General features: G+C 35.5%; 1 protein-coding gene across 2 annotated transcripts in view; it reads right to left on the reverse strand.

Moving 5' to 3' along the window:
- LOC106103070 (anion exchange protein 3) overlaps positions 1–26,676 on the reverse strand; it is a 53,992-nt gene that overhangs the window by 3,289 nt on the left and 24,027 nt on the right. The window contains exons 3-19 of one of the 2 annotated variants that reach the window (XM_013282735.1): positions 16,499–16,637; positions 15,788–15,867; positions 14,950–15,089; positions 10,264–10,441; positions 9,883–9,984; positions 9,474–9,706; positions 9,137–9,290; positions 6,406–6,519; positions 4,978–5,701; positions 4,719–4,900; positions 3,182–3,411; positions 2,907–3,058; positions 2,649–2,797; positions 2,269–2,516; positions 1,767–1,981; positions 1,025–1,233; positions 46–216 (exon numbers count right to left, since the gene is read on the reverse strand). In XM_013282735.1, the coding sequence (XP_013138189.1) occupies positions 46–216; positions 1,025–1,233; positions 1,767–1,981; positions 2,269–2,516; positions 2,649–2,797; positions 2,907–3,058; positions 3,182–3,411; positions 4,719–4,900; positions 4,978–5,701; positions 6,406–6,519; positions 9,137–9,290; positions 9,474–9,706; positions 9,883–9,984; positions 10,264–10,441; positions 14,950–15,089; positions 15,788–15,867; positions 16,499–16,637 (3,420 nt within the window). The remainder of the gene's footprint in view (positions 1–45; positions 217–1,024; positions 1,234–1,766; positions 1,982–2,268; positions 2,517–2,648; positions 2,798–2,906; positions 3,059–3,181; positions 3,412–4,718; positions 4,901–4,977; positions 5,702–6,405; positions 6,520–9,136; positions 9,291–9,473; positions 9,707–9,882; positions 9,985–10,263; positions 10,442–14,949; positions 15,090–15,787; positions 15,868–16,498; positions 16,638–26,676) is intronic. The other variant, XM_013282743.1, reaches the window with a different exon arrangement.

Below are 26,676 nucleotides of genomic sequence, written 5' to 3' on the forward strand. Positions count from 1 at the left end.
TATGTTCGTTAGTACAGCAGTAGTTGACAATGTAACGTTACTTACAGCTCGTAGTTGCAGAGGCGTGAAAACGTAGGCTAGGGCCATTCGTAGCGGCACCATCATCACCAGGAAGAACGGCAGAGCGAGTGAATACTGAGAGCTCTTCACCAGGTACAGAAGACTAAGTCCACCGATCTGTATCAGTGTGTACAAGTGCATCTTCAAAGTAGGAACCTGGAATGAAAATGGTAATACTGTAGAACGAACAGGTTTACAACTTTTTATATTAAATGGAATATAGAGCCCATGGTTTTTTTATGGATATTTAGTGTTTTTTTTTGCCATCGATTTGTGTAAATTAATAGTAAATTATTATCACTCCAGAATTAAAGAGGCAAGTCCGTACTTATTTTATTTTCAAATGCACCAATATATTATACGGATGTGCATATGATTTCGGCAAAGTCTTATTTGCGACGTCGTCCGCGTGGATTTAAGAAACACAAGTAGCCTACGTGTTCTTCCAGGTTATCCTCTACATTTGTAACAAATTTCATCGAGTTCCGTCCAAAAGTATATGCGACAAACTCTAACAAACATCCATCTACCCATCTAAACTTTCGTAGTTATTTATAATATTAGTAAGAAGTAAGAATTATAAAGTACATTTTGACTAGTACGTCTATGAAACTATTTTTTTTTATTCATTCAAACCCGGCAGAGTGAAGTGCGCGGGTCGAGATAATGGCATGACTACACTATTACCGCCTCTCTGATGCAATTCCTCACCCACTCACAGTTCAATTTACTGAAAATAGACGGAAATAGTCTGGAGTTAGATAGACACTGCAAATGTTTTCCATAAACGGATGAAAAAAATTTAAAGGGAAATATTTTTCCAAATCACAAATCTTCATATTTATCTCCGCCCGATTGTGAACTTTATAATCGGACTAGTCAAAACCATTTTTTTTACATATATATACAATATCTTCTGGGATATATTCTATTGTGCCCCTTTATTCTAAACGATTTGACTTACCCGTCGTACGTACGGTACTTGAGGGTGATGTTTAACCGGCTTGAACAACAAGATGCATCTATCCCAGAATTGAATGCCACCGAGAGCTGAGATACCCATGTAGAGGAACACGCCGAAGAGCACAGCCATTGGTACCAAACGCAGCCAACCAGAAGCTAACACAGATATACCGACTAGCACCGCGACCAGCAATCCAGTAAGACGTTGTTCTAGGAAAAAAAACAATATTGATCAATGTGAAGAATGTAAGTTATTAAAACTAACCTATAGAACTTCAAAATAGATTCATCTTTATATTAAATGTTTCGATAAAAACATCAGTTGTGATATTAAGATATGAGCATAAAATGAAGACAATAATCTGAAACATATTGAGTTTTATGTCAATACTATTAAAGGAATACTAACAGAGAATATGAAAATATTATGTGATAAATCGAATCATAAGAAAACAAGCAAATATAATAATAATACACAGAAGGGATTGTTACTAAGAGCGTTAGTACAACAACTTTTGTATGTGACGTCTTCGTTCAATTGATATAATACCCTAATCCGCTCTGTCGTATTTGATATCAATTAATATTACTTTTATCGGAATATTTTTTATGAAATCTTCTGTTTATTTTGTCCATAAAAACCTATGGTAGATAGTGTAATTAAAATAAGGGGTAAAGCAAGATATTTTTTTTTGCATTCAACAGTTGATGTGTTTATTAAAATTGTAAATTTGTTTCCTTACCTTTGACTTCGACGATGTAGGGCTTGTCTCCAGGAGCGTGTGTAGTGGACATGACGGTGAGCGCGGCCACATGGCTGACGGAACGTACGGTAGCGACACACTGCCACGGCGCTCCGAACATTCCACACACAGCGTTCACCACTGACATTATCACGATGTCCATATGGAAACCGCTACCCTTCTTGAGGCGACGCTCCGGTTTATCAATAATCAACCTAATAAAGACTTAAATTATAACACGACGCATTTTAAATCAATTTGAAAGTTAGCAATTAATTAATTCGCACACAATCACGTAAGCAAATCGCTTCACTTTAAAATTTTCGCAATATTTGACATCGCAATGCTTCATATGTCTAATTAAGTTAACTTATTCATGAGTATACTCATAGACAACATAAGTAAATTTCACAACAGGAGATGAGTTTCGTTAAAAGTAAAAAAAATCCAAATCAACTCATGTTCCGGTTTTGAATAAACGCATCAGTAAATAATAGCTTACTCGGCAATATGAGTTTCCATGAACACGATAATGTAAACCATGAGAGCAGGTAAAGCCATAGCAAAGGCCGCCCACATGGGGATCGTTTCCAGGCCAGGGTTGAGGGGTACCAGCCACGACCGATCCGCAGTCGGACTGAGACCGTCCGGCACTTGCAGCTTCTCTGTCCACACCGGCACCAATACTGATAAGCCAACCATCAGGACAATTGCGATCGGCACGCCAAAGTCTCCTAAAGCCCGACGAGCCTACAGATAATAGATAAACTGTTTTAGTATTTGGCGGGGACTTAACACGTCTACGTTAAACTCTATAATTGACCAAACCATGTCGCCTGTATTTGTTTTTTTTTATTTGTTTGTTTGATTGTGATAACTTACACTGCGTCCGAGGAATTTGCCGTTGCGGAAGATACGAAGATAGTAGGCGATGATGAAAGTTGAAAGAGTGAGCATCGTGCAAAAAAGCGCAGTGTTCGGTTGAGGCGTTATCTTGATGTGGTTAGATGCCACGGGCAGGGTTGCATTATCTGCGGATATAACATATATCTCAATAATTGTTTTCTTGATCATAACTGAAGTAATAAGAATTGTAATAATTAAAATTAGTCCAATGCAAATTTAAGTTTAAATACATACTATTTAGGGTATTGTTTCCAATGGTACTGTTAGCGCTGTGTTCGCAGTAGTCATAACCGAGAGGATGCGCTCGGTACAGACTAATCAGATTCGTGATTGGCTCCGAGATGAAGATCAGGGATATCAAGAACGCAAATATGTCCTCGGTGAATCTGCGACAATAACATAATTTATCGCTTGAATATCATTACAAACTGTGCCATGGCTTTTCAATCAGATGAGACTTTAAAATTGCAGAACATTTTTTATAACAGTAGTTCAAATTGACAAAATACCTGGTAATCTTCTTAACAGCGACACTCCCTTCAACGGATGCCACGCAAAGAGCAATCACTATCATCCAGATGCCGCAATACATTCTAGCAGCTAGAAACTCAAACCCGTAGGATCTGCAGAACGTTGCCAGTGATTCGTCAAGTAATAGCAAAGGACCGGTAGCCCCGGTGATCATCATGGGCTGGCCAGCCAGTAATGCGAACAAGATTCCGCCAGCACACGTAAAAACCTGTATAGATTAGTGTTTGTGAGCACATGTATTATATGAACGACTTTTAATAGAAAAGTTCATATAGCGTGCGATAGTAAGACGAAATGTAATATTTTGGAATCTAATAACATCGACATAAAGCCGAAGTAATTAGTCTGCAATAAAATGTAAAAACATATAATTATTAATTTCAACATAATATATGAACATAATATATAAGTGGGATATTATGTAGTGTAAATCAATACGTAAGAAAGAAAATAGATATGCTATGATCGACATGTCCAACTCATATATTATGTAATTATGGTAGCAACATCTACCTCACTCAATACTATTTTTATATTCAAGGTGACAATAATGAATTAATAACAAGTTTTAGCAGCGTACAGCGAACAGTTCATGTTTTGGTCATTATTCAATAAGGATATACGCTACATTTTCAATAATTATTAGTAATAATCGTATTATTAATAATTACGTTAGAGAAATAAAACGAGAAGTGATTTTAATTATTCCTGTCGTACCAAATATACATGAAAGATCATCATCATTAATAAAAAAGTAAGTGTAAACCGAATTGAATGAAAATCAAAGAAAACATGAGTGTTTCTATTTCGGATTTATATTACTTCAAGATGTGGCCATTTCATAGTGATTATTTACATAAAATAAAAGCACTTATAATATTATTAAAACCTTGTAGAGTAAAGGTGCAACTTTCCGTGTCCATTTGCAGTTGACAATTCCATGTCACGGTCAAATATGAAATAAAGGGGGCGGATCGTGAACGTTTACAACTCGTACATGACTCATATAATCGTACATTAACAAATAACATACGTCAATGATTAATTGATAATTTATGTAGATATGATGTAGAGACGAGAGTTTTGTCACATAACGGCAACAAATGTAATATCTACTACCCTGCTTCAAGAGCGTAAGTCATGTTGTATCTATTCTTTAATGATTCTACTTATTCTGTACGTTTTGCATACTACTTTAAACTCATTGTTTTTGTTGTATCTTGGATAAATAAATAAATGCGATGGTATACGTAGTGTTATTTAATATCACATCTGAGTAGTTATATCTAATTACAATATATTTCATATCACAGAGCGTAACGGATGCTCAGCAATCTATAACAACAACAACGACAACAGACGCGTCGGTACGAAAATTTTAATTATGGATGAATTAAAGATAAACAATTGTTTTGAATTACTATTTGATGAATATATTTGCATTTTTACAGGAAATAAATGAAAGCAAATGTCTACAAAGAAACAAAAATATGGAACATTTAACGCAAAACTTACCAGAGTTTCAGAAATTCCGATTTTTCCGTAGGTCTTATCAGCGAGTAGACCACCAAAAGTTATAGCCGAGGAAAGAGCAGCAAAGTACATGAATATAGTGGCAGCAGCACATTGCCCGTTCAACGCATCTCGAAAATCGGATAAGTAGTATGGATATCGACGTTTAATATCTCTTAATACACCTGTGAGCAAAAAAATTAGTGAGACTCGAAGAGCGCATACACAGACTGTTGCTTTTGACATTATTGACTTTACATACCCCCAAAAATACGTCCAGTCTTAGAAAGAGGGTCTTCGTATTCCTTTTCTTGTTTCCCTCCAGATTCGGCCGCAATCAGCGTCTGTTTTTCAACGGAGGGAGGGGAAGCCGCTTCGGCAGCGGCTTTCTTGCGTTCTAATGCGTCACGTTTACGTCGCCTTATCATTTCACTTTTAGCACGTAGTTCTTCAAACGGCAACAAAGCCTGCCTTTCCCAATCCCCAGGTGGTAGCACAATAGAATCATCTAAGAATTCGTTGATAGCTGACAGAAGCTCGCGACGATCATCAGCTTTATAGGCGATGGAATGGAACGATGGATTTGACATCAATGTCGAAATTGAACGTCCAACTTCATGGTAGTCGAGATCGGCGGCAGGTGGACCCAAGAGGATGAACATGAATCGAACGGGCACAGGAACTTCAGTGATTGATGGCATTAAAATCCCTTGCGCTAGACGGACAAACGCGATTGTCGGTTGGTCCAGAAAGCCCACAGCACCGACGAGAACTGTAGTCGCTTCGGCGTCGTCGGGAATACGTTTCATGATGGAGTCGTTATGTCCACGTCGCAGCTCATCCTGAGAGCCGTCGACTCCCGCAGCCACGAACTCTATCTCACGCTGGTCGAGGCCCGGCGCTGACGTCTTCTTACGTGTCTCAGCGCGCTCATGAAGAGGTAAGGCGTAGGAACTTCGACGCCCAAAACGACGTTCTGACAAGCTCTATATGAAAAAACACAAATAAAAAACAAATACTTTCTCGTATGAGGGTGATATGTAAAAAAATGTGACTCATTATGCTATAAAAGAGCTTCATTTAAAATTTTGTATTTTATGGCTAAATACGACATCATGGTCTTTATCATTGAAAAGCGAAAATGAAAATAAAAAAGGTATTCCTGGGAAACCTAAAGTTATTTTCAGTGGAAAACCATCACACAAAATACAATTCATAACAACCTATAAACAGCAACAAAAGAAAAAAACAAATGGTACGAACATGACGGAAGATGTAATATTTTAAATATAATTACTACATAACTTACAATGAATGAATTATGACAACAATTAGTCACTAAAACTAAGACGATAATATTAAGTTTAGAACTAACGTATTATATCTCAACATTGCAGGCAAGGATTTTTACACAGATGGCGGTGAATCTTGTCTAGGATAAGATTTTTCAAATCACTGAACTGAATATGCAAATTCATGCAATAAGACCTGTTCAGTGATCCGAGGAATCGAATGTATTTAACAATACTGAGAAATGGAAAACGCATTTTCCGATAAACTACTGGATATTTAATATAGAACTTGAGTTGAGAATACGTGTTTGATGGCGTTTGATGGACACGCATGTGCAATACATAGTGCGTGTATGATCGGTGGCAGGCAAAGAGCGCACGCGCATAGATTTCCGTACAAGAATGTGGGCGCTGTGCCGGCGACAGGTGCCGGCGGGGGAGCAATGCGAGCAGCGAATGCGCGCGCCGTTCGCACCGCCTTGCCCCAAGCCAGGCTCCTCCAGCCACAGCGACTGCACAACATTCTATCTTACAACCTGTGTACTCCTATGACCGCATACGCATTGCCCCTCATTAAAGGACAGATATTTCATATTACACAATGCAAGCATAATTCTTATTATCGCTAGGAAAATCTACTAGTACCATTTCAAATAATAATTGATTTTTAAATTGTTTCAGATTTTCCTAATCTTATTGTTTACTTTAGACTACGAAATAGTTTCTATTTTTTTACAATATTATCAATTTTTTTGAAGTATCTGTGTAATAAAAACTGGTAGTTACAACTTAAAGGTGTATATCTCAGTAGATAAAATAATTTTGTTAAGAAAGAAATGTAGAGTATTAATTGTTTGTCTTTTATAAAGATAAGATTGGCTATATTTTTCAAACCAATTCAAAGATATTACAAGCTTTAATGAAAGTGTGCTTTGAGTATTATTCGGGTATTATCAAGTAAAATCGGTCGCAAACTAATAGTCAATAAATATATCAAAAATAAATTCTGTAACTAAGGAGTCTATTATGTTAATCACTAGTTGGTGCTTGTATCTTAAAGCGAGTTTCAACAGCGAACAAACTATAGTAGGTACCGAATATCTAGGGCCTTGAATATTTCAATTTTGCATTACTAATAAATACATGCCAAACATATCAACGTAATCTTCGATAACAGGGACTTTGTGACTGACGAAGATTAACTTTTATCATTATTTATTTCCCTTTGAAAACTCGCAACAAACATGTCAAGAAGGTGATTGTGAAGCGAACTACATACGCTCAGATCAGATCGCTTTAACTGAACCTTTCAACTGTTTAGTAAAACTATGAGTCTGTAGGCAAACTGTTAACTGTCAGTTAAACTTTACAGAACAGAGCGTATATGGCGGGCTTTTGGTGTATTTCTTGGTGTTTAAATATAGCGCACAGCAGAATTTTTGAGCTAATCTAATAAACTACTACAAGTGAATTGCGAATCAAATCATTGCAGTATATTATTACAGTAGAATTCCAGTCCCGTTTATTATATTTTTAGGTCTCTGTTTTATCAAAGACTAACTGTTCCCGTGCGGCTTCATCCGCATGATATTATGAAAATTTTATTTTATTGTTTACATTTGTCAAATTATCAATAGCAAATGTCAAAATGACATGACATGACAAACCTTGACTGTCTTACTTCCTTGATGTTGGCAGCAACTTATGGTCTTTTCCAACATTACGGTTTTTATCCAAAATCTTTATCCCCAAAGTTTAAAGGCTTGAAAATATATAGCCTAAAGCGTGACGTAAGTGTAGGGCTTTTTATTAAAAAAGAGTTATTCTAAAATATGCCGTGATTGCTGACATCTTAGGCAACAAAGAAGTGTGTGTTTACGCTTTATAATAATAGCATAGAGGTATAGATAATAAAAAGGATGACTGTAGTAATAAAATACGAGTTTACTTAAATAGTCAATAATGAATATTGATTTCTAATTTTGAACTAAATTCTAACCGACGCCGATATATTTTAAGTATGCGGTCATCATTCCCCTTTAACCGTTGTGTTTATTTTTTATTCATCCTTTTCTTCTACAGTTACACGGCGTTCAAAATAATTCTAGATTTAATTAACATTGTTGTAAAATAAAATAGTATTGTTTGAGTTTGTAAAGTGTAAGTCATTAGTTAGAAGTACAAAAGGTTAGTTTTAGCTTTAGGAACCCTTAAGAATAAGCACTATTCTTCGCTACTACAATAGCTTAGAGAGACTACAACATCTTTGTTTTTTTAAAAATTTGTATGAAATTATAGGATTATAAAAATAACTCCCAACATCGTTCGTTCTAAAAGGTTAGTCAAATGTATGAATTCGTTTCTAGCAAATTCACAAGAGGACAATCCTTGTTTTTATGGTTATAACCTGTAGCCTAAAACCTTCATAGATTTGAAGATTTTGAGAAAATTCTTCCAGGATTGTCATAGTTATGTATACAAGGAGTACAGATAGTCATTTACATCGTGCATTAATGTATACGAGTACATATGTACTTGAGCTTGTAAGCATATTTAGAAATATTCGCAAAACTCTTTAAGCTTTTGTTATATTTTACATTTCAAAGATAAAGAAACGAAACTTTGATGAGCCCTGATAAATCTATAATAGATAATAAATTCTTTGTTAAATCATTGAATACATCTTGTAATTTTGTACAACCAACAAACCCTCCACAAAATATTTCAATAAATGAATTTAAAATAAATTCAAATATATGGAGATATTTTGCTATAATTTTGGTGTAGATATTTTATCTATGGCAAAATTATATAACTAACATTTGTATCGTTATCAAGTGTTAGGTAAAAAATAAAGGAAGAATTTTCTTATCAACACGACAAATTACCTAAGACTGGTTGATATGGATAAAATTCACATGTGTATTGCAGATATAAAACAAAATCGTTAAATATTGAAGTGACCGGTGCCCCAACCCCACTGCAGGTCTATCTATACATCACAAATAAGTTAGAAATTTGCAGATGCATTGCCTTCCTTAAATAAAAAGAGGGGAAAATGCACCCCAATCCCTTCTTTCCTTATTAGAAAAGAGTTGGAATAATCTATTGTAACTAGTTTGTACAAACCTGTAAACTGGTATACGAGGACTGTTTCTTTCCTCCTATTGAGAACCTGAATCGTTCGTCGTGTACATGTCGATGTCTCAGTAGAAGCGATCTCATAACGACCGGCTTATCGTCTTCTTCGATCAGACCCTCGGAAACCATGCTTTCGACCACCCTACGAAACGACAAATCATTAATCTTCCACATCACACAAAGGATAGAGGCTTAAAATATACAGGTTGCAAGTACTTTCCAAAAAAAATCATATTCATGAAATAGTTTTTGACCTATTGAAATTCGAACACTAGAATTTTTAGTCTGCACCGACTAAGTTCTTAAAACTTTAAACATGTAGTACCTGTATGCTACACCAGGAAGATCTTTTTCGTCGAGGTCGAGGAGTACCACACCAGTCTCTAGGCACCGTCTCAGATTCAGCAGGGAGTGGAACGACAGGGAGGCGACATGCGGCCGACCCCATCTGGCTGACCCTTCCTCCACATCTTCTTCATACTTGATCCAACGAGCTGTTTCCTTCCATTCTGGATCACCATCCTCGGTGGCGAGAAGCTCGTCAAGTTGGACGAAGACCTGCATAGAAGACATCACGAATCGTACTGATTAATATCGCGTGACAGTAAGATATAGTATGTCTTAGTCTCAAATCTAAAGCTGTAATCGATAGATATGGAAAATTCGCAAGTAAAAATCATGCCGGTACGGTTAGTACAAAATATATTGTCGATTAGATTATATTGTAATCTTACCGCGTGAGGCCTATGGTCGTACATTTTTTTGTACGTCAAATCAGTGAGTATGTCCGCAACCTTGTCACCGCCATCCTTTCGACCGACGTGTACTGTCGAGCCCTGTATACATAATGAAATATACATAACAAAATCAGAGAGCATTTCTAGTACTTCTTTGGAACGATATAAAATTGAATATAAGTACGTTAATAGCCAAATACTCCAAGTACATTTATAGAAACAGTTAGCATCAGATAAGGCAACTACAACAAATTATAATCACTAAGCAATACATTACTAATACTAGTATGTTTTAATGTGTCCTATAGTACTGTTCAGCTTCTTTCGACGTGTGTTAATTAGTCAATTTATTATCTTTTTGGTTTCCACGTTACTAACCTTGCGTATCTTATGTCGTCGCAGGGCTCTCGGGTCGTCACTCCGATGGCTGCGCAACACTTCCTGGTCCATCTCCGGCATGTGGTCGTCCAAGCCTACCGCAGCATTCGGCTCATAATCCAGGGGCAAGTTGTCATGCACAATCAACTTCCGTGTCTTGTATGGTTGAGACATTTTGCTGTTATGTATAATAATATACGAGTAAGAGCAGAGTTAAACATTTTTAAAGGGGGCAAACGAGTTTACTACGTAAAAAGAAATTGTTGTGTTGAGTTAAGAAAAACCTTTAGCGTTTAAGGATAAGCGATGTCCACGGACATCCACAACACCAGAGGAACTGCAGATGCGTTACCGCCCTTTGAGAAAGAGGTACGTTCGCTTCTTGAATATACTATTATCTTATATAGTAGGTTACTTTACTCTAAAATACGTAACATTCATTATGTACTGTAATTGTAAAGACGTTAGTCAGTTGTATGTAGCACTGTAATTTTTAGTTGTTATTAATAATCAGCTTATATTCTTATTTTTATTAGAAATGGGTCGGATCGCCCGGTGTACTACCATTACCACATGGAAGACAAACGTGAAGTGGGAACAATTCCGCGTTTCGACGGATGAGTGCGATGCTGGAGGCCTATCAAGTCCACTTTCCTATCCACCCTTTTCTTAAGAGTACAAGTTGGGAAGAAAAAGTGGATTTGACGGCTGCGGGGCCGCATAGGAAGTGGAAATATCCTCTTTATGTGCGTCTATTAAGGGAAGGCAACGCATCTGCAATGGCGGATGTCTATGGGCAGCGGTATCTTCGCCATTTTGGCGGATTCGGTGGCCGCTTGCTCGTTTGCCACTTTATTATAAAAAAAATGATTGAGTGATCATGTTCATTACTTAATAAGCAGTGTGCGCTGTCCTTTTATACCTTTTAATTATCCAAGGGATGACCGTTATAATGTTTGACTCATATTATATTGTCTTACTGAAATCTTAAAAACGCTATTACATATTAAAGATGTATACCATATACAATCGAAATTCGGCAATAACCAATAATCAATGATTTTTTTTATTATTTTATATTTTAATCAGCTTTATGCACATTTTTTCACTTTGTCAAAACTCACTCTCAATTTCCTTAAAGAGGGATACAAAGCTTTCGTTTCACGTATTAATATAATGATGATTAATTTTCAATTAATTGGAGTGCTTCCGTGTATTTCATACAATTCATATTACGAGTAAAATTAATATGCCGGACAACAATTTAATTCGCGCATACAAACTTCAGAAGCATGAGTTTTTAATACGGCAAGTATGCAATTTGTTTGTTACGAATAAACGAACAGAGGGTGTCAGGGAAAGTTATTTTAAAATCTAGGTGACATTAAAACAAACCGTTTCGTTGGCTTTATGCAATGAACAGGTGACAGGCAAGAATAAAAGGTTTTTAACAATTTATTAACAGTATATATCTAAAGTGTAATTATCATTTACAGCTACATATTTATAGAAAGAAATCGTAATCATTATCATTTCATGGTTTAGTTGGTGGAAATTATTGCATATTCTTTTTCTAATCAAAATAATATAAAGTAACGTTCTTAATACATAGGTTTGATTCCATACCTTAAATGTTTATGCGACCCTTGATTTATGCACTCAATCTATACTATTAGTATATTAATAAAGCGTAAACACACACTTCTTTGTGGCCTAAGATGTCCGCAATCACAGCGTATTTTTGAATAATTCCTTTTTTAATAAAAATCCCTACACTTACGTCACGCTTTAGGCTATATATTTTCCCGCCATTAAACTTAGGGGATAATGATTTTGGATAAAAACCGTAATGTGGGAAAAGACCATAAGTTGCTGCCAACATCAAGGAAGCAAATTGTCATCATGTCATGTCATTTTGAAATTTGTAATTGATAATTTGACAAATGTAAACAATAAAATAAAATTTTCATAATATCATGCGAATGAAGTCGCACGGGAACAGCTAATGTAGTCTAAAGTTAAAAGATGCTTGCATGTCACGCGCGACTTTGTCTGAATCAACATATCACTTGGGACGAGTTCTAAAATAATTAAAGTTATAAATATTAATTCCACAGCCTAAATTCGATCCAGATATTACTAAATCTTGCAGTATCAAAGGAACTCATTATTTGTAAAATATTAAATATTATTTTTAAAGGAACTGAGATGCAAACCGGGGATCAAAGTAAAATATTTATATTAAACGAATACTCTTTTTATAGGCACCGAGACGCGGTAAATATACAGAAATGAATATAAAGGTAAAGTAGATAGGAGCTAAAAAAGTGAAAGTACTACAGGACGATTGTAAACAGTGCTAGATTAAGAACGTGGGCACACCTTAAACTAAGCTATCGCAAAACTGTTTAGTCGCGCTTTGATTCCTTTGACTTTATAAGGTGGTTCGCACACTACTCTTTTTTGGTTATGCAACTAAGCAGTTGAATGATCTGCGAAACAACAGACCATCACACAACGGTTGTGCGATAGTTTAGTCAAAGGTGTGCGCCCGCTCTAAAACTGACATTTATCATATTACTTACACTTTTTAAGCTGTGATAACATTGGCATAGAAAATCGACATGAAAACGAAATTTAAATCCGATTCTCTTTGTCGTATTGTCAACTCTAACAGTGGTTGATGACGTTCACACAGCAAACGAAAAATGAACAGTCATCAGCCGATGATTTAGGCTAAATCTAAGAAGGATACAGCAAACAACTAATATGGCTTTATTCGAACTAGTTTTTATATCTACTATACAGTTTTCTATTCTTTAGAGGGAGGAGGGGATATCCTGTCTGTCTGTTCGTTGTGATGCCCATGCAACGAAAGTGAGATGCGATTAACTTATCTGGGCCGGTAAGAGAGGCGCTGCTGTTGTGACTAGTCCTACCATCAATGTGTAAAACCTACATAGATATAGTAAACGTCCTAAAACAAAAAAAACGTGACAAGACAGCTACAGTTAAACAAGGATTTTGTGACACTTATGTTCATCGATTCAGACGACTTTGTCAAATAAAAAGTTACTATTATAGCAAAGTTTCGTCAATAAACGTAAAAATGTATTAACATTACATTTTCAATTGTAAATAATTAAATGTTCAAGAACATCGTCGATAAGCCAGGCTTAATTTTTTCTTGTAAAATATATGATTTTAATAACTACGTTCACTTTGTGATGTCTGCGACGACGTAAGCTTCCTGTATTGGGATATAGGAACATCCTACGGAGATGAAAGGATTAAATAAGTATTGTATATTGAAAAGCGCATCTAAAGCGCACGTTATTGTCCTCGTTATATTTCTTCCAACAGGACACACATTAATCCATAAAATAAGGGTCCCGAGCCAACCTTAATTGAGGAATAACTATGTAGACCACCACGCTGGCTTAAAGCGAATAGGTCGATTAGTATCCTTAATTTAACCTGCAGACTAGCTGTAGTCCGCGACTTAGTCCGCAATATTAAAATAAAAAATAGCTTATAATATGCCTATCCAGGTTGAGACTTTCACTGGAGAGTAGCTACCCTCCAGTGAGTCTCATCGAAATCGGCTCAGTTGTTTCGGAGATTACCCGGAACAAAAACGGTTTGCGGATAGCAGACAGATAAAAACAAAAAAAAATAAATGCAATTTTCGTTATCATCTTGTATATATCATATTCCCGAAATCTGGGATTTTCGTTGTGATATTACAGACAGAAACTTCAATTTTTTTTTATGTATAGAAGACAGAAGATAAAGAATGTGTTTACATTTATCCACACATCTCCAATTTTGATCGAACCCAGGAACTGTACGATCAAGTCCAAACATTCACAGATACTCTATTTATCGTATTAAAAATGTATGTATTTGTATAATTTATTCGAATGTCGTGTGAATGAGTACAGCAGCTCGATTAGTTTCGTACGCTTTGTATATATACGCAATTGTGATAAAACGTGCTGCCTCAAAGCGATTGTGACGTCATTTTTGGCATTGCTCATGCTGAAACTAATTTTGTACGACTTAGATTTCTCATTTAGAATATATTATGTGAAGACAAGCCAATATTTTTAGTTGTTGAACGAATTATGTTTTCCATTTCTTTATGTAACAAAATATATTATGGTGATTTTTACATATCTTTTAAATAGGAGCTTAATAAATAATCTCGATGTATGTAACCGTGGAAATCAGGAGTTGAAGATGTGTTTTTATATAAATTATTACATGGTGTAAAACCATACAAGTGTATGGTATATGTCTGAACATTTTGCTAGACCCCTAAAACAGTTATGGGAGGTACGCGTGATTACACTATTTTCGACAATACTGTGTACTTGCGTGACATTTTTACGCAACGAACGAGGTAATTCCAAAATAAAGCCGAACAAACCAATATCCACAACTCGATTTTAAAATAATTACTTATTAACTGTAAATACTTGAGTGCTTTTACAAATATGAGGGCGATATTGGAGGTGAAAGATATTTGAAAAAAGCCTCTCATAATTTTTGGATCGGATTTTGTAGAAATTATTAAAACGTACGTAAATTAACTGTTGGCAACTAAATCTGTAGATGAGGAAAGTTAATGTTAAGGAAGCCTATTAATGAACTGAAATAGACCATTGTTAACGATATACATACATATATCGTTGATTGCGCCGCTCGTCGTTTGCGTCGTCAAACTCAGTTTTGGAGATGCGTCGGTCGCCGTGGAACTGCACGTGTTTTTCATCCACCTCCTGAGGACTCCCTGCAGATCCGGAACCCGAAAATATCGACATCTGTGCATAATAATTAATTAACTCTTGAACATATTTAAACCATTGATCATGTTCACGCTAATTGATTGTAATTATGTATGCGGATTAGTTAATGTCCATATTGAAGGCTTAACACATTGTTAAGCCATCGGAGTTCACTGTTTGACTGAAAGCTGATTTTTAAAACAAGGCTCGTTTGTATCGATCACAGGACGTCGCATGCTGACATTAATAATTGTTGTCTTGCACGATCACTGGCAGTCGCCGACGTCGCTGCTGCCACAACCCTCGCTCGGTTGGTGCAGGGCGATGCGCGACCTTCGCGGCGGTACGCGCCCATCACGGTGCACTCTCCTCAGTGACACGAAACCGAGATTACGATGCGCTCCGTTGACTGACTACATCGATCCAATTGGTGCATAAATAAAATTTAGAACGAGGACTATCGAAAAAGCTGCCGTGAATAAGTTATATTTCACGGCCATGCCAATGGCATAATTGCAATAACATTGCTCGCTCGACGAACGTTTCTAGCATTTGTCTAACTTCGACGGTACATTGAAAACTAATTGAAAATAAGTAAACACAGGAGCAACGGCTTCGTGTACACTTGACGCCGCGCATTTATAATAAGAGAACGAAAATACATAAATTTCGTTCATCATTTACAACAGCCACATACAGACTGAGGAAAATAATTATTAGTTTTTAATACTAGCCTGATGGTCTGACCCCATGCTATCCAACGGTAACGGGCTCGTTTGTGACAATTCTGTCACACTGGGCAAACTCCCTCCATCTGCATAGAAAAGCATCCTTTATCAAATTTGTACGGGCACATCTGGGAACATGTTCTATGTGTTTTTTTTTTCATAAATAATAAAGTAACCAAATCATAGAAGTTATGCGATTAAAGTTTGACAATTAACTGTTACATCAAAGGACGTTGTCGTCTTGTAAAGTGTGTACTTTTGTTTTCACACCAATTACTTTGAGTGTATTTATATTCTACGTCATTTTTGTCGAACTAGTTAGCACCATGTAAAAATTAGCGACACAAAAATACTGATAATAGTTCAATCGTGAGTAAATAAACTTATAATTAATTTGCTTTTTCAAGTAACATTCTATTTAGAGTATCTCGTTTTCTTATTCAATCTATTATTAACTAAATCTAGAGTTCAACTTATGGTTATGATTATGTGAGTATGAATACGCCAGGCGTTTTAAACTGATTTCCGGAGATTATCTAATAGTATACCTTAGTATATTACCATTAGCGACACGACTTCTTAACGTCGGCATCGACACCTTCAAGTGATTGGCATTTGGCGAACATCAGGAGTAGTGTGCCGTCAAAATCCTGTCGGTTGTAAGCCGACCGCTCGAAACTATTGATACTAACTTACAGCAGACCGTGTAGGTCATACCTTGCGTTGTTTGTGGTACTGGTGCAGCGATATCCCGAAGCGGTGAAGCTGTGGATTCCACAAGTGGCGGGGGCTCGCCATCTCCCCATAGCACCCGCTCCATTTCTTCGTCCAGCCGGAGCTCGTCCTCGCCCTCGCCCTAAACACAAACAGAATTAAATTATTCTCCATATCCATAGGACTAATGCGAAACTTTATCTTATGTCTTCACTGGACCTAAGAATGGATATGATAATTCACTAATTAGGGACAGTAGTTCTTAATTGTCTCGGAAGTATCCGAGACTTACTTAGCTACCCTTTAACTAGAGTGAGTGTAGAAGTTGACTACATTGGATATTAATATATGCCTATAATCTCTTTTGGGTCCAATTTTTTATATAAAATCATGTTCCCGTGAGATATTTGAATCATGCTAAAATCTGAGATGGAGATTTGGAGGTTATGGACATTTATTCCAAATTATACGTTGAGCACCTTCAAGATCGAAATGTTGGGCTGAGTCGTGTAAACTTGCGAGACAAAATATTCCGATTCGAATGTCACTAACATTGTATTTACATGATTTAAAACGCAATACGCGATGGCCAAATCGAGGTCACCTCAAATAAACAAAGGTAAATGATTTTCAATACGTGAGTCCGCGAGAGGATAATTTCGCCAAGAACAAGGGCGGACAATGTTATTTTAATTTTCACCCGGCTTCGACATCGAAGGTACGCGTGATGGTTTTGCTAATACCGATGTTGTGGTCGCGTTTTATTCGATTACATTGGCATTGCCTTCAGCAATCAATTACATAAATTATACATGTCTCCACACGTAGGTAATCGAACACGATATACCACAGTAATTGAGCGTCGACTGAATGATCGAATATCTTTACTCTGTGTGGGTTTACACTGACAGAATACTTGTATAACACGTATTGACATCCATCTTATTATGCTTAGAAAAACAAAGACAACAATATGTTTCAATACAAGTGTTTCGGCAGTGAAATTTCACGGTTAGTTTGTGTCTTTACAAGATTACAATGTTTAAAATCGTCTACAATGTTACCATGAATTTTAACTGTGACAATATCTGTATTAAACATGTAGCATAGCTGACATAGACGGGCATATTATAGGCTACTTTTTTAAATGCCGCCTTGTCAAAATGGAGTAGCCGGTAGTCCAAATTTGCGCTAAAGAGTTTTGCAGGCGATAACTCGTAGGAAAATAAGACCTTAAGGTACTATTTGAGAATTTTAAAAAACCTATATTTACCTTGGTTATCGTATAACGCGTGAACTTGAAATGTACTTAATTCTCTTTTGTTGTGTTTATTTCTACCAGAAGATTCCTATGTTGAAGATATTTAAAAAAAAAAGAAAAAAGAGTTAGGAACACTTGCATTCAATACGCATAACTAAAACATGTCGTCGTCTGTCGAATAAGTTCCTTAATAATTATTATTTTACGCAGAATTAAAATCTATTATTCTCACATCTGTACAATGACATGAAAAAAAATAAATGTCACGATAATAAATCTAGATCGACATCGATAGCGTGCAACTAGTTGTGCGGTTGCATTACAAATAAATGTCATATAACAAGTTAATTACGTGTAATACGTAATAACGACTATAAAGAACGTCTCCAAGCAATTTTTACGATCAATAACTAGTGCATAATTTACTTGGCGTTTCTTCTGCTAGCCCTACAGAATCAAAAATCATACTTCATACTAATATTACAAATGCGAATGTTTACTAAACGGTTGAACGGATTTTGATGAATTATGGTATAGATGTAGAAGATATTCTTAAAGAAAATCTAGGCTACACATTTTTGTTTTTTTTATATCACGCGGACGGAGTCGCTGACGAAAGCTAGATGTAAAATAAATGTATACAATCCCTGGATATCCACATATATAACTTAAAAACTACTTGTCAGCTTTTCATTAAAAAGTAGGCCCCTATATTGATAAGCATTACCTTGTATAATAAGAATACTACGATTATCCTTGATCATCGTCCTGCTCTTCTTCGAACATCGGCTAGTTACGTTGAAGGTCAGCACAATACTCTACTCTTCCAAATATCTCTCTCATCCTTCATATCTTGATTCACCCCCTTCTTACACAAATCCTCTTACACACAATCCATCCATGCTTTCTACGCTCTTTCTCTATATTTGTAGTTCGCCACATTCAAATTTATTACTAATTAGATTTATTTATTTAGCAATAATAATGGTATTTCGTTAGTATAATTGATATCGACATTTTAAGTGTTTCTGAATAATTTAATAGGAGGGACAATTAAATACGAAAAGTATGTGTACGTGATAGTACATTAGAGAATATATATGTTGTTCAGTTGTAACATGGACGTTACTAAGAGGGAGGGGGTAGCCACCCCCATAGAGAACGAGTTAAATGTAAAATAAATTTATAAGATACTGTTTATACTAAGATATCCACAATCCCTATAGATCCACATAGATAACTTACTCTCACTTATTTACTACTTTTAGATACTTACTCAGAAACATTTGCATTTACGTACTTGTCAGTTTGTCATTAATAAATTAGACCAGATAAGTAGTCTCTTGGATAATACAGACAGATAATAAAAAATGAATTTTTACTTCTATCCCCCTCATAATTGGCTGGCGACGCCCTTAAGTACAATGATTAAGATTCTTAGATTTAAAAAAAGCAAGTTCTATTACATGTTGTCACTTTTCAAAAGTATGCTGAAAAAATCTTGCATCGAAACGGACAGCAATCTGAAGACGGAAGGTTTGGAAAGAATTGCAGGAAAGGTGTTGTTTACCTATGGGTTTCCTCTGCCGTGTCACATATTGATATCCCTTCGAAAAAATAGAGACAACAATATTTGTCAATACAAGTGTCACGTCAGTCGAAACCCACGGTAAAATAAGCGACGGAATGTAAACACTCGAGTCAAGGTGAGGCGACACCGAGTATTGAATGGCAATAAGATGTTGAAAAATATATCAAGTAAGTACCACCTTGGAAAACACGGCGCACCGTGGTGTACCAGAAGGTAAATACAGACTTCCCGATACTACCTAATAGAGAACACTTAGTTAATATTTATAAAATCAATACCTCTACAGCTACTTCTGTGATCAATACGATTTTAATACAGCTATTTTGTAAGATTAAAATTTATGAAAACAAAAGTACGCGAAATAAACGACGAAATTGTTCCTTCAACAAGACCGAGACTAGTTCTTAAGTACAAGAAGAAATAGAATGGATAGGATATAGGAGAGTGGATCAAATAACAATAGAGAACTTGAACGGATCAGGATACAATGTTTCTAGTATATGTTTTACAATATTTTGCTTCACAAAACATAGTCAAAACATGTGTTGAGTACACCGTCAATGGAGCATTTAATATGTCTGTCAACACTCGTTTATGTTTTTCGAGTTTGAAATTCAGGAATAATTAATAAACTCCGACACGACTGGCCGCGACTTGATGATAGCCTTTCAAACCATCGTTATTTAACCAGACATTTCATTAATTTTTTAGTATTAAAAAATGTCGCTATTTCTTATTGCGTTATTTATTAACAATAAAATGTTTTTTTCTTCCGGATTTGATGGTAAAAAACAGCCACCGGTATCAATAAACAATACCCGAAATTTAAAGGCATAAGCAGAGAGAGGTTAATAATGGTCAGTTGGTTATGTTCACCCATAATTCCTTAAAGTATGGTTCCACTGCGGAAACAAAATAAAACATATTATTTGTATCTTTTATGTACACTCACTGTTATAACAAATAAATATCAGAATCCTTTAATCTTCAAATAAAACGATAATGAACAGTTAACGCCTACGTAAGCCGACGAGGACAATCCGTTCTAGAAATAAAAAAGTTGGTCACGAAAACAATAAAGTCGCAGGTGTTATCTGAGACGATAGCGCAGATAAGCCCAGGGTTGCCATCTTGCTATCCTTTTTCATTTGGCTTGACATGTTTCGAATAAGGGGTACAAACTTTTTCAAACACCCGTAACGCCTCTAGCACACAGCCACGGAAGCGAGTTGAATCAGAAACGTAACTACACAATTTTAATTTAAACAGATAATGGATAAATTAAGCAAGACAATAAACGATAACCAAGCCAATTCTATATTCTATATAAAAATCTATGTTCGCTTCCTTTTCATGTGTTTCGCGTAACCCTTCGCCTCGGTTCCGGTTCGCTTTCGCATCATTACATAAAAATGATGCGGCTCTATCAGGCGTAAGGAAACGAAACATGAATCGATCGATACGTTTTCATACAGAAATGTGAAACAGTAACACAATACATTCATTAAGTATTGAAATCGTAATAAAAAGACGAGTCGACTTACATTTTTGCCTTCCAAGTAAATAGAATAGAAAATCAACAACGGCATTAACGGCCAAATTATTGAAAAGTACGGTCTACAAAAAATATATTTGTGTTATTACCATATAATTAAATACGCACTAATGACACAATATGACAAGTAAAAAAAAAACACAAGTCGGAAAGAAGCACATCTTAGTAATATTATAAATGCGAAAGTTCAAATGGATAGGTGTTGGTTAGAAGGTATCTCCAAAAAAGGCTCAACTAATCTCGCTGAAATATTCCGTACAGAAGGTGTCGCGGATTACAGACAGTATACTATAATTAATCGGTATGTTACTCTTATTAAAATAAAACTATATTTTTGGGCTCATATTTTATTGAATTCTATAATATACCCAAAGAAAGCCGTAAACGTAATTATTATATGAAAAATAACATGAGCGGTAATATCAGTGAAAACATAAAAATACACATAGTAAAGAAAAAAGAATTCAATATAGCGCAAAATCTTTTTTGAATTATAAGAGAGGATTGTAAATTACATTAAGGATATCTCTTTAATTAAGACTTTAAAAACGCCTTTTACAACTACAAAAGAAAAAAATTCTTGCTTTGACAGCGTGCATTTATTCGACTTTCATACCATACATATTTAAAGACATGATATTGCGAAGTTATATCGCGCAAAATCTAGGTTAAAACAATTTTCATTTATTAAAATACGTTTTACAAATAAATTCTTTTTCAGATATTATTTATACAGAGTTAAAACATGCTATCTGTACATCGATAATCTAATTGGTGCTGCTAATGTCATTAACTGTCCTAACCGTGTTTACCCTAAGCCGCCTTCTTGTGTATCATCATGCACACAAATTGTGACAGTACAACTTGCAAATATGACACACACCGACAGCGGTATGACTTCATAGCAAACAGAAAATTAAACATCATTGTTTACAAACCTTACTCATGTGGATTTAATCAAAAAGATTTAATTACGCCAAATTTATGTACACGAGTGTACAACTTAATGAATTTCCGTTCGGGAACAGCGCATTGTGTGCAAAGAGGTACACGTGAGCACGAAAGTGGTGATTTTTAATGCTCTCGCGGACGCAATAAAATCTACCGTTTTCAGTGAAATGCTTTTTTATTTGCAATACGAAGCACTCTGCTTGTTTACCGGTTGACGATATTCAGATATTATTAAAAGCTTTCATTTACTATTGCATTATTTTTATTCTATTATACTCTACTAGATGTTCCCGTGCGACTACATCCGCATGAAATTATGAAAATTTTATTTTATTGTTTACATTTGTCAAATTATCAATAGCAAAAGTCAAAATGACATTACACGATGACAACCTTGCTTCCTTGATGTGGGCAGCAACTTATGGTCTCTTTCCCACATTAGGGTTTTTATCCAAAATATTTACATCCTAAGTTTAATGGCGTGAAAATATATAGCCTAAAGCGTGACGCAAGTGTAAGGCTTTTTATTAAAAAAAAGAATTATTCAAAAGTATGCCGTAATTGCTGACATCTTAGGCAACAAAGAAGTGTGTGTTTGCGGTTTTGTTTGTGTGTTTATAGATTGAAAGAGGACGATATATCTTTTCATGAGTATTTCAGATTTATTAGTTTTGAAGTTAATTCCAGCAATACATAGTGACATGAAATTTCAATTGTGCATTTTTTACTTAATCAAAAATACACTAGTTACTGATAGCTAGTAGCTGAAAGATCTAAATAGAGATTGAAACAAGATTTCCGCGGAAGTGCTAAGTCCGAGTGTAGGTAGGTCATGGTCGCGGGAGAGTTGATAAATGTCCGAGAACTTTAATGGAGAATCTAGTTAAGTAATTATACGTTTTATTTCCAATATGATTTTACATTTACTATTAATTATTACGTATTTTCTCGAATTATTGATCGGTTATTGGTCTAAATTCGACTGAAAATCAAAAGTTTTATTGATTAAAAATAAATTTATGTACTTCATTTCTACTTTAACTTATATGTACGAGTATATATTTCCTTTCAAATGGATACAAGTTTTAGCTTCGCGTATAAAATACTCTTAAGTCCGCTTATTCGCTAAACAAATTAAATAATGTGCTAATAGCCTGGCCGCTTAGAAGTTATTGATTATATTAAAAAAGATTAATATTACAAAAAAAATACAGATCTTTTCAGATTTTTTTATTGATCAAGTATCAATAAATTAAGTAAAAAAAATCTATCTGTCTATAGCAATAAACAGAAATATGCTTTCGAATAGTTTAATAATTAAAATAAAGGAGTTTTTAATTATTACTGAAAAATAAGGAAACATTGCAAATTAAAAAAAATAATTTGAGAAAAGCCATTATTAATACTGCTACGAGGTTAAAGAACCCATACAAGTTTTAAATTTACTTATAAATATAGTGAGTTCGTTGACCGAAATCCATCTGCCGTATACTTTGGAATGTGCCCATTGAGAGAATCAGCCCTATTTAAAGTATGTAGTCGAGACAAAAGATGAAAGTAAGCGCGAAGGCAGCGGTTAGGCCCGATGTGCTCCGAGGTCAGGGTCGGATGAAACTTACCACAGACAAACTTCCGACGCTTAGAATAATAACAAATTGTCATTACTCATGATAAGTCGCAAAAAAATTACTTCAAACACAACTTTTTTTTTAATAACTGTAACTTAATTAAATTTAAGTATATCCAGTACATGGTTTTTGCTTAATTTGCAACTTAATACTTAGTTTAAATCGTGAATCAACTTTCTACGATTAATTTAATTATCTCTTACCATAATCATAATTCTATATTATTATTTTTTTTTCAAGTGTCACCAAAAAGATTGAACCACTTATAAATTAAAAATTAAAGATGTGGACTTGGACAAGGAAACCTGAATTACTGTACCGCGAAATATTGCATCCGAATGTGCAGTGCGTTGCGAAGTTTTAGTTCATAAGGTCGGGACGTCGGGGATAGACTGGCGGGAAGAGGAGGGCGAAGGCGCGCACGCCCGTTGCCCGCCTGCATACCGCGCGCGCCTCGACACCACTGTTGCTTGTACCGCCGCTACACGCTCGCCACACGAGCCAAACCAGGACCGTTTATAGTGACCAGACTATCTGAATAATCGCGGATAAAATTATGAATAAGTACGGGACGGTTCAAGGTCTCTAAATTAGGCCCACTAGCCCTAGAAAAGCCACCGAGAGTTCGAAAATACTCAGTACATACAGACTACGTGCAAGATAGACCTTTTTAATAGTATATAGTTAAATCTTTTTTTATTACCCGACTGCAAAAAAACATTTTTCAGGCGTATGTAAGTTTTATATTTATGTATTTGGTATGTAAATTGCATTGTGACGGCCTAGAGTTAGTCCTAACGGCTAAAACGATTTTAACGAGTAAGGTGTCATTTGATTCGTCTTCCTACCGGAGTGTCCTAGGGTACATCATGCTCATACTTCGGCAAAAAACACATACAACTAATGGACGAAAAGTTTAAAATCCGTGAAATTACTAAAAAAAACTAGTTTAAAGTTTATTCGCTATTTTTTTTCGATTCTGACAACTACATTTTTTATAATTATTTAATAAGTACTTGTCCTATTTTAATATGCATCATGTGGTCACAGTAGTATTACCGGATCCCGGCCATCCGCCCCTCAATGCTTCATGTTTTACGTCACGAGTGCCCTGCCGGAGCTGCGACCCGCGCTTTTTTGGGATATGCAAAACGACATACTATGCCTTCAAACTTGATTACTATGCGATCGACTTTTTAATATCTATTAATAGCTTTGATCCATTTTAGTTACACAGCTATAGTAAATTGGATTTACAGCTTTTAGTGCACTTTGCTTTAAGCTCTGTAAAGCCCATCGTACCCAGAGACTAATGCTAGTTTCATACGAAGGCAGAACAGTAGAACAAAACGGTACTACAGTACTGTTGTATGAACGGACATGCAGAGACAGAAGGTTTATTAACATTTGTGCGTCCTAACAATAATTGGGCTGCACTTTCTACTGTTCTACCCTCGTGTTAAACTAGCACAACAGAGTTTCGGATGCGAACATTTCTCTGTGAGATGATAGTGTGTCCAGGCCAGGTCAGGTCAGTGGAATCAAATTCAAATTGTTAGCTGCTATTTCCGTACTAATAATTATTTTGGTTTAATACTGAATACTATTACAAAATAATTGTTTGCATCTCTAATATATTAAATTCAGAGTCCTCAAATGTTTTATAAGGGAGTCTTTTAATGTATATTTTTTCACTTTAACATATTTCGTTCTGAATTTACAGATACAGTTAGAGATTAATTTATTTTATAGTTTCATCATCAGCAGCAGCTTACTATACGTGCCCACTGTTGGCCTCGGAGCCTACCCTAGGGGTAGGTAGGCCATATACCATGCTGATCGATTGCGGGTTGATAGACTTCTCACATATCTTTGAAGTTTATTCGCCGATATGAGCAGATTGCATCAAGGTGTTCTCCTTTGCCGTAAGAATGTCGGGTAAATTATGTAGAAGTTAAGTTCGAGAATCACATTGGTACATAACCGAATTTCGAACCCAAGACCTGTAGATCACAAGTGTGCATCAACCCCTGTGCCACCGACGCTCTATATAGACTCTATCGACTCTATTTTATTGTATAACTATTAACAATTGACTTTTAATCAAAAATCATATAACATTTCGTCTACATAAAAATCTTTTAAGAGAAATTGTAATCGTTAAATCTGATATACAGAGTAATAAAACCACAGTAACACCACGTCTGTGTCTCGACTTGGATTTGCTGAGGAGAGCTTGCTTACAAGGAACGTACTGAAAAGATTACACAACTTTTCAAACGACGTATCTTGATAATTTTCTACACCATTTCATATAAATATATACTGAACTAAAGCCGGATTATACCTTCACTGTACCGTGCAGTATAAGTTGCTTATTCGAAGCCTCTACAGCTTTAATAATGCTCAGTGACTAGTGTAGTGCTCTCTGAGAGATGGTATTAGTAGGAACGTAATGCAGAACAACGTTTACTAACATGGGAGTTAATGTTGTATTTAAATAAAACAAGGTTTGTGAAACATTGTCCATGTGCTGGATAACTTAGCAAAGTTCCTTATCCTACAAAATCCGCCTTATTAGTATTTTTAGTACACCAGGGAAGACAATATAAATTATCTTTAATTCTACTGCTATCATATTTAACACCCAACTAGTTTAAAAATAGTTAAAAATCACAACCTTCATTGTTTCTGTTTTGAACTACACAAGAACGCACGTTAAGCTTGTGACGTAGAAAAAAAATATTCATGTATTCTTGCAAATCATGTCAATTATTTTTGATTAATTAGTAGATAATCTAAAGGAAAGAAGATTGTATGGAGAATACATGAATGCTATTCCAGTTAACAACTCAATTCAATCTGTGTCCTGTATGTTGCAGTAACATCTCTGCCCGACTTCCTTATAGCTGTGATTTCATTGATTCTACATGCATTGTTTCCATGTATGCTGTAAATACAATTGACCTATAAACTCTTGTCAGTGTATGGTCGAACTGATCTTTCTAATACTACTGTGTAAATTTGGATGGATGGAAGATCATCATAACTATAAGGATAATGGACGCTATTAATTACTTAGAGGGTAAATAATTTGGTAAATCGTGCGGGAAAGAGACCATAAACTACAAGCTACTAACATTAAGGAAACAAGGTTATTATGGTAACGGTAATTTTTAAAAAATAAAATAAAAT

This window comes from Papilio polytes, unplaced genomic scaffold (genome assembly GCF_000836215.1).
Source record: "Papilio polytes unplaced genomic scaffold, Ppol_1.0 DF824292.1, whole genome shotgun sequence".
In the NCBI taxonomy this organism is placed as follows: Eukaryota; Metazoa; Arthropoda; class Insecta; order Lepidoptera; family Papilionidae; genus Papilio; species Papilio polytes.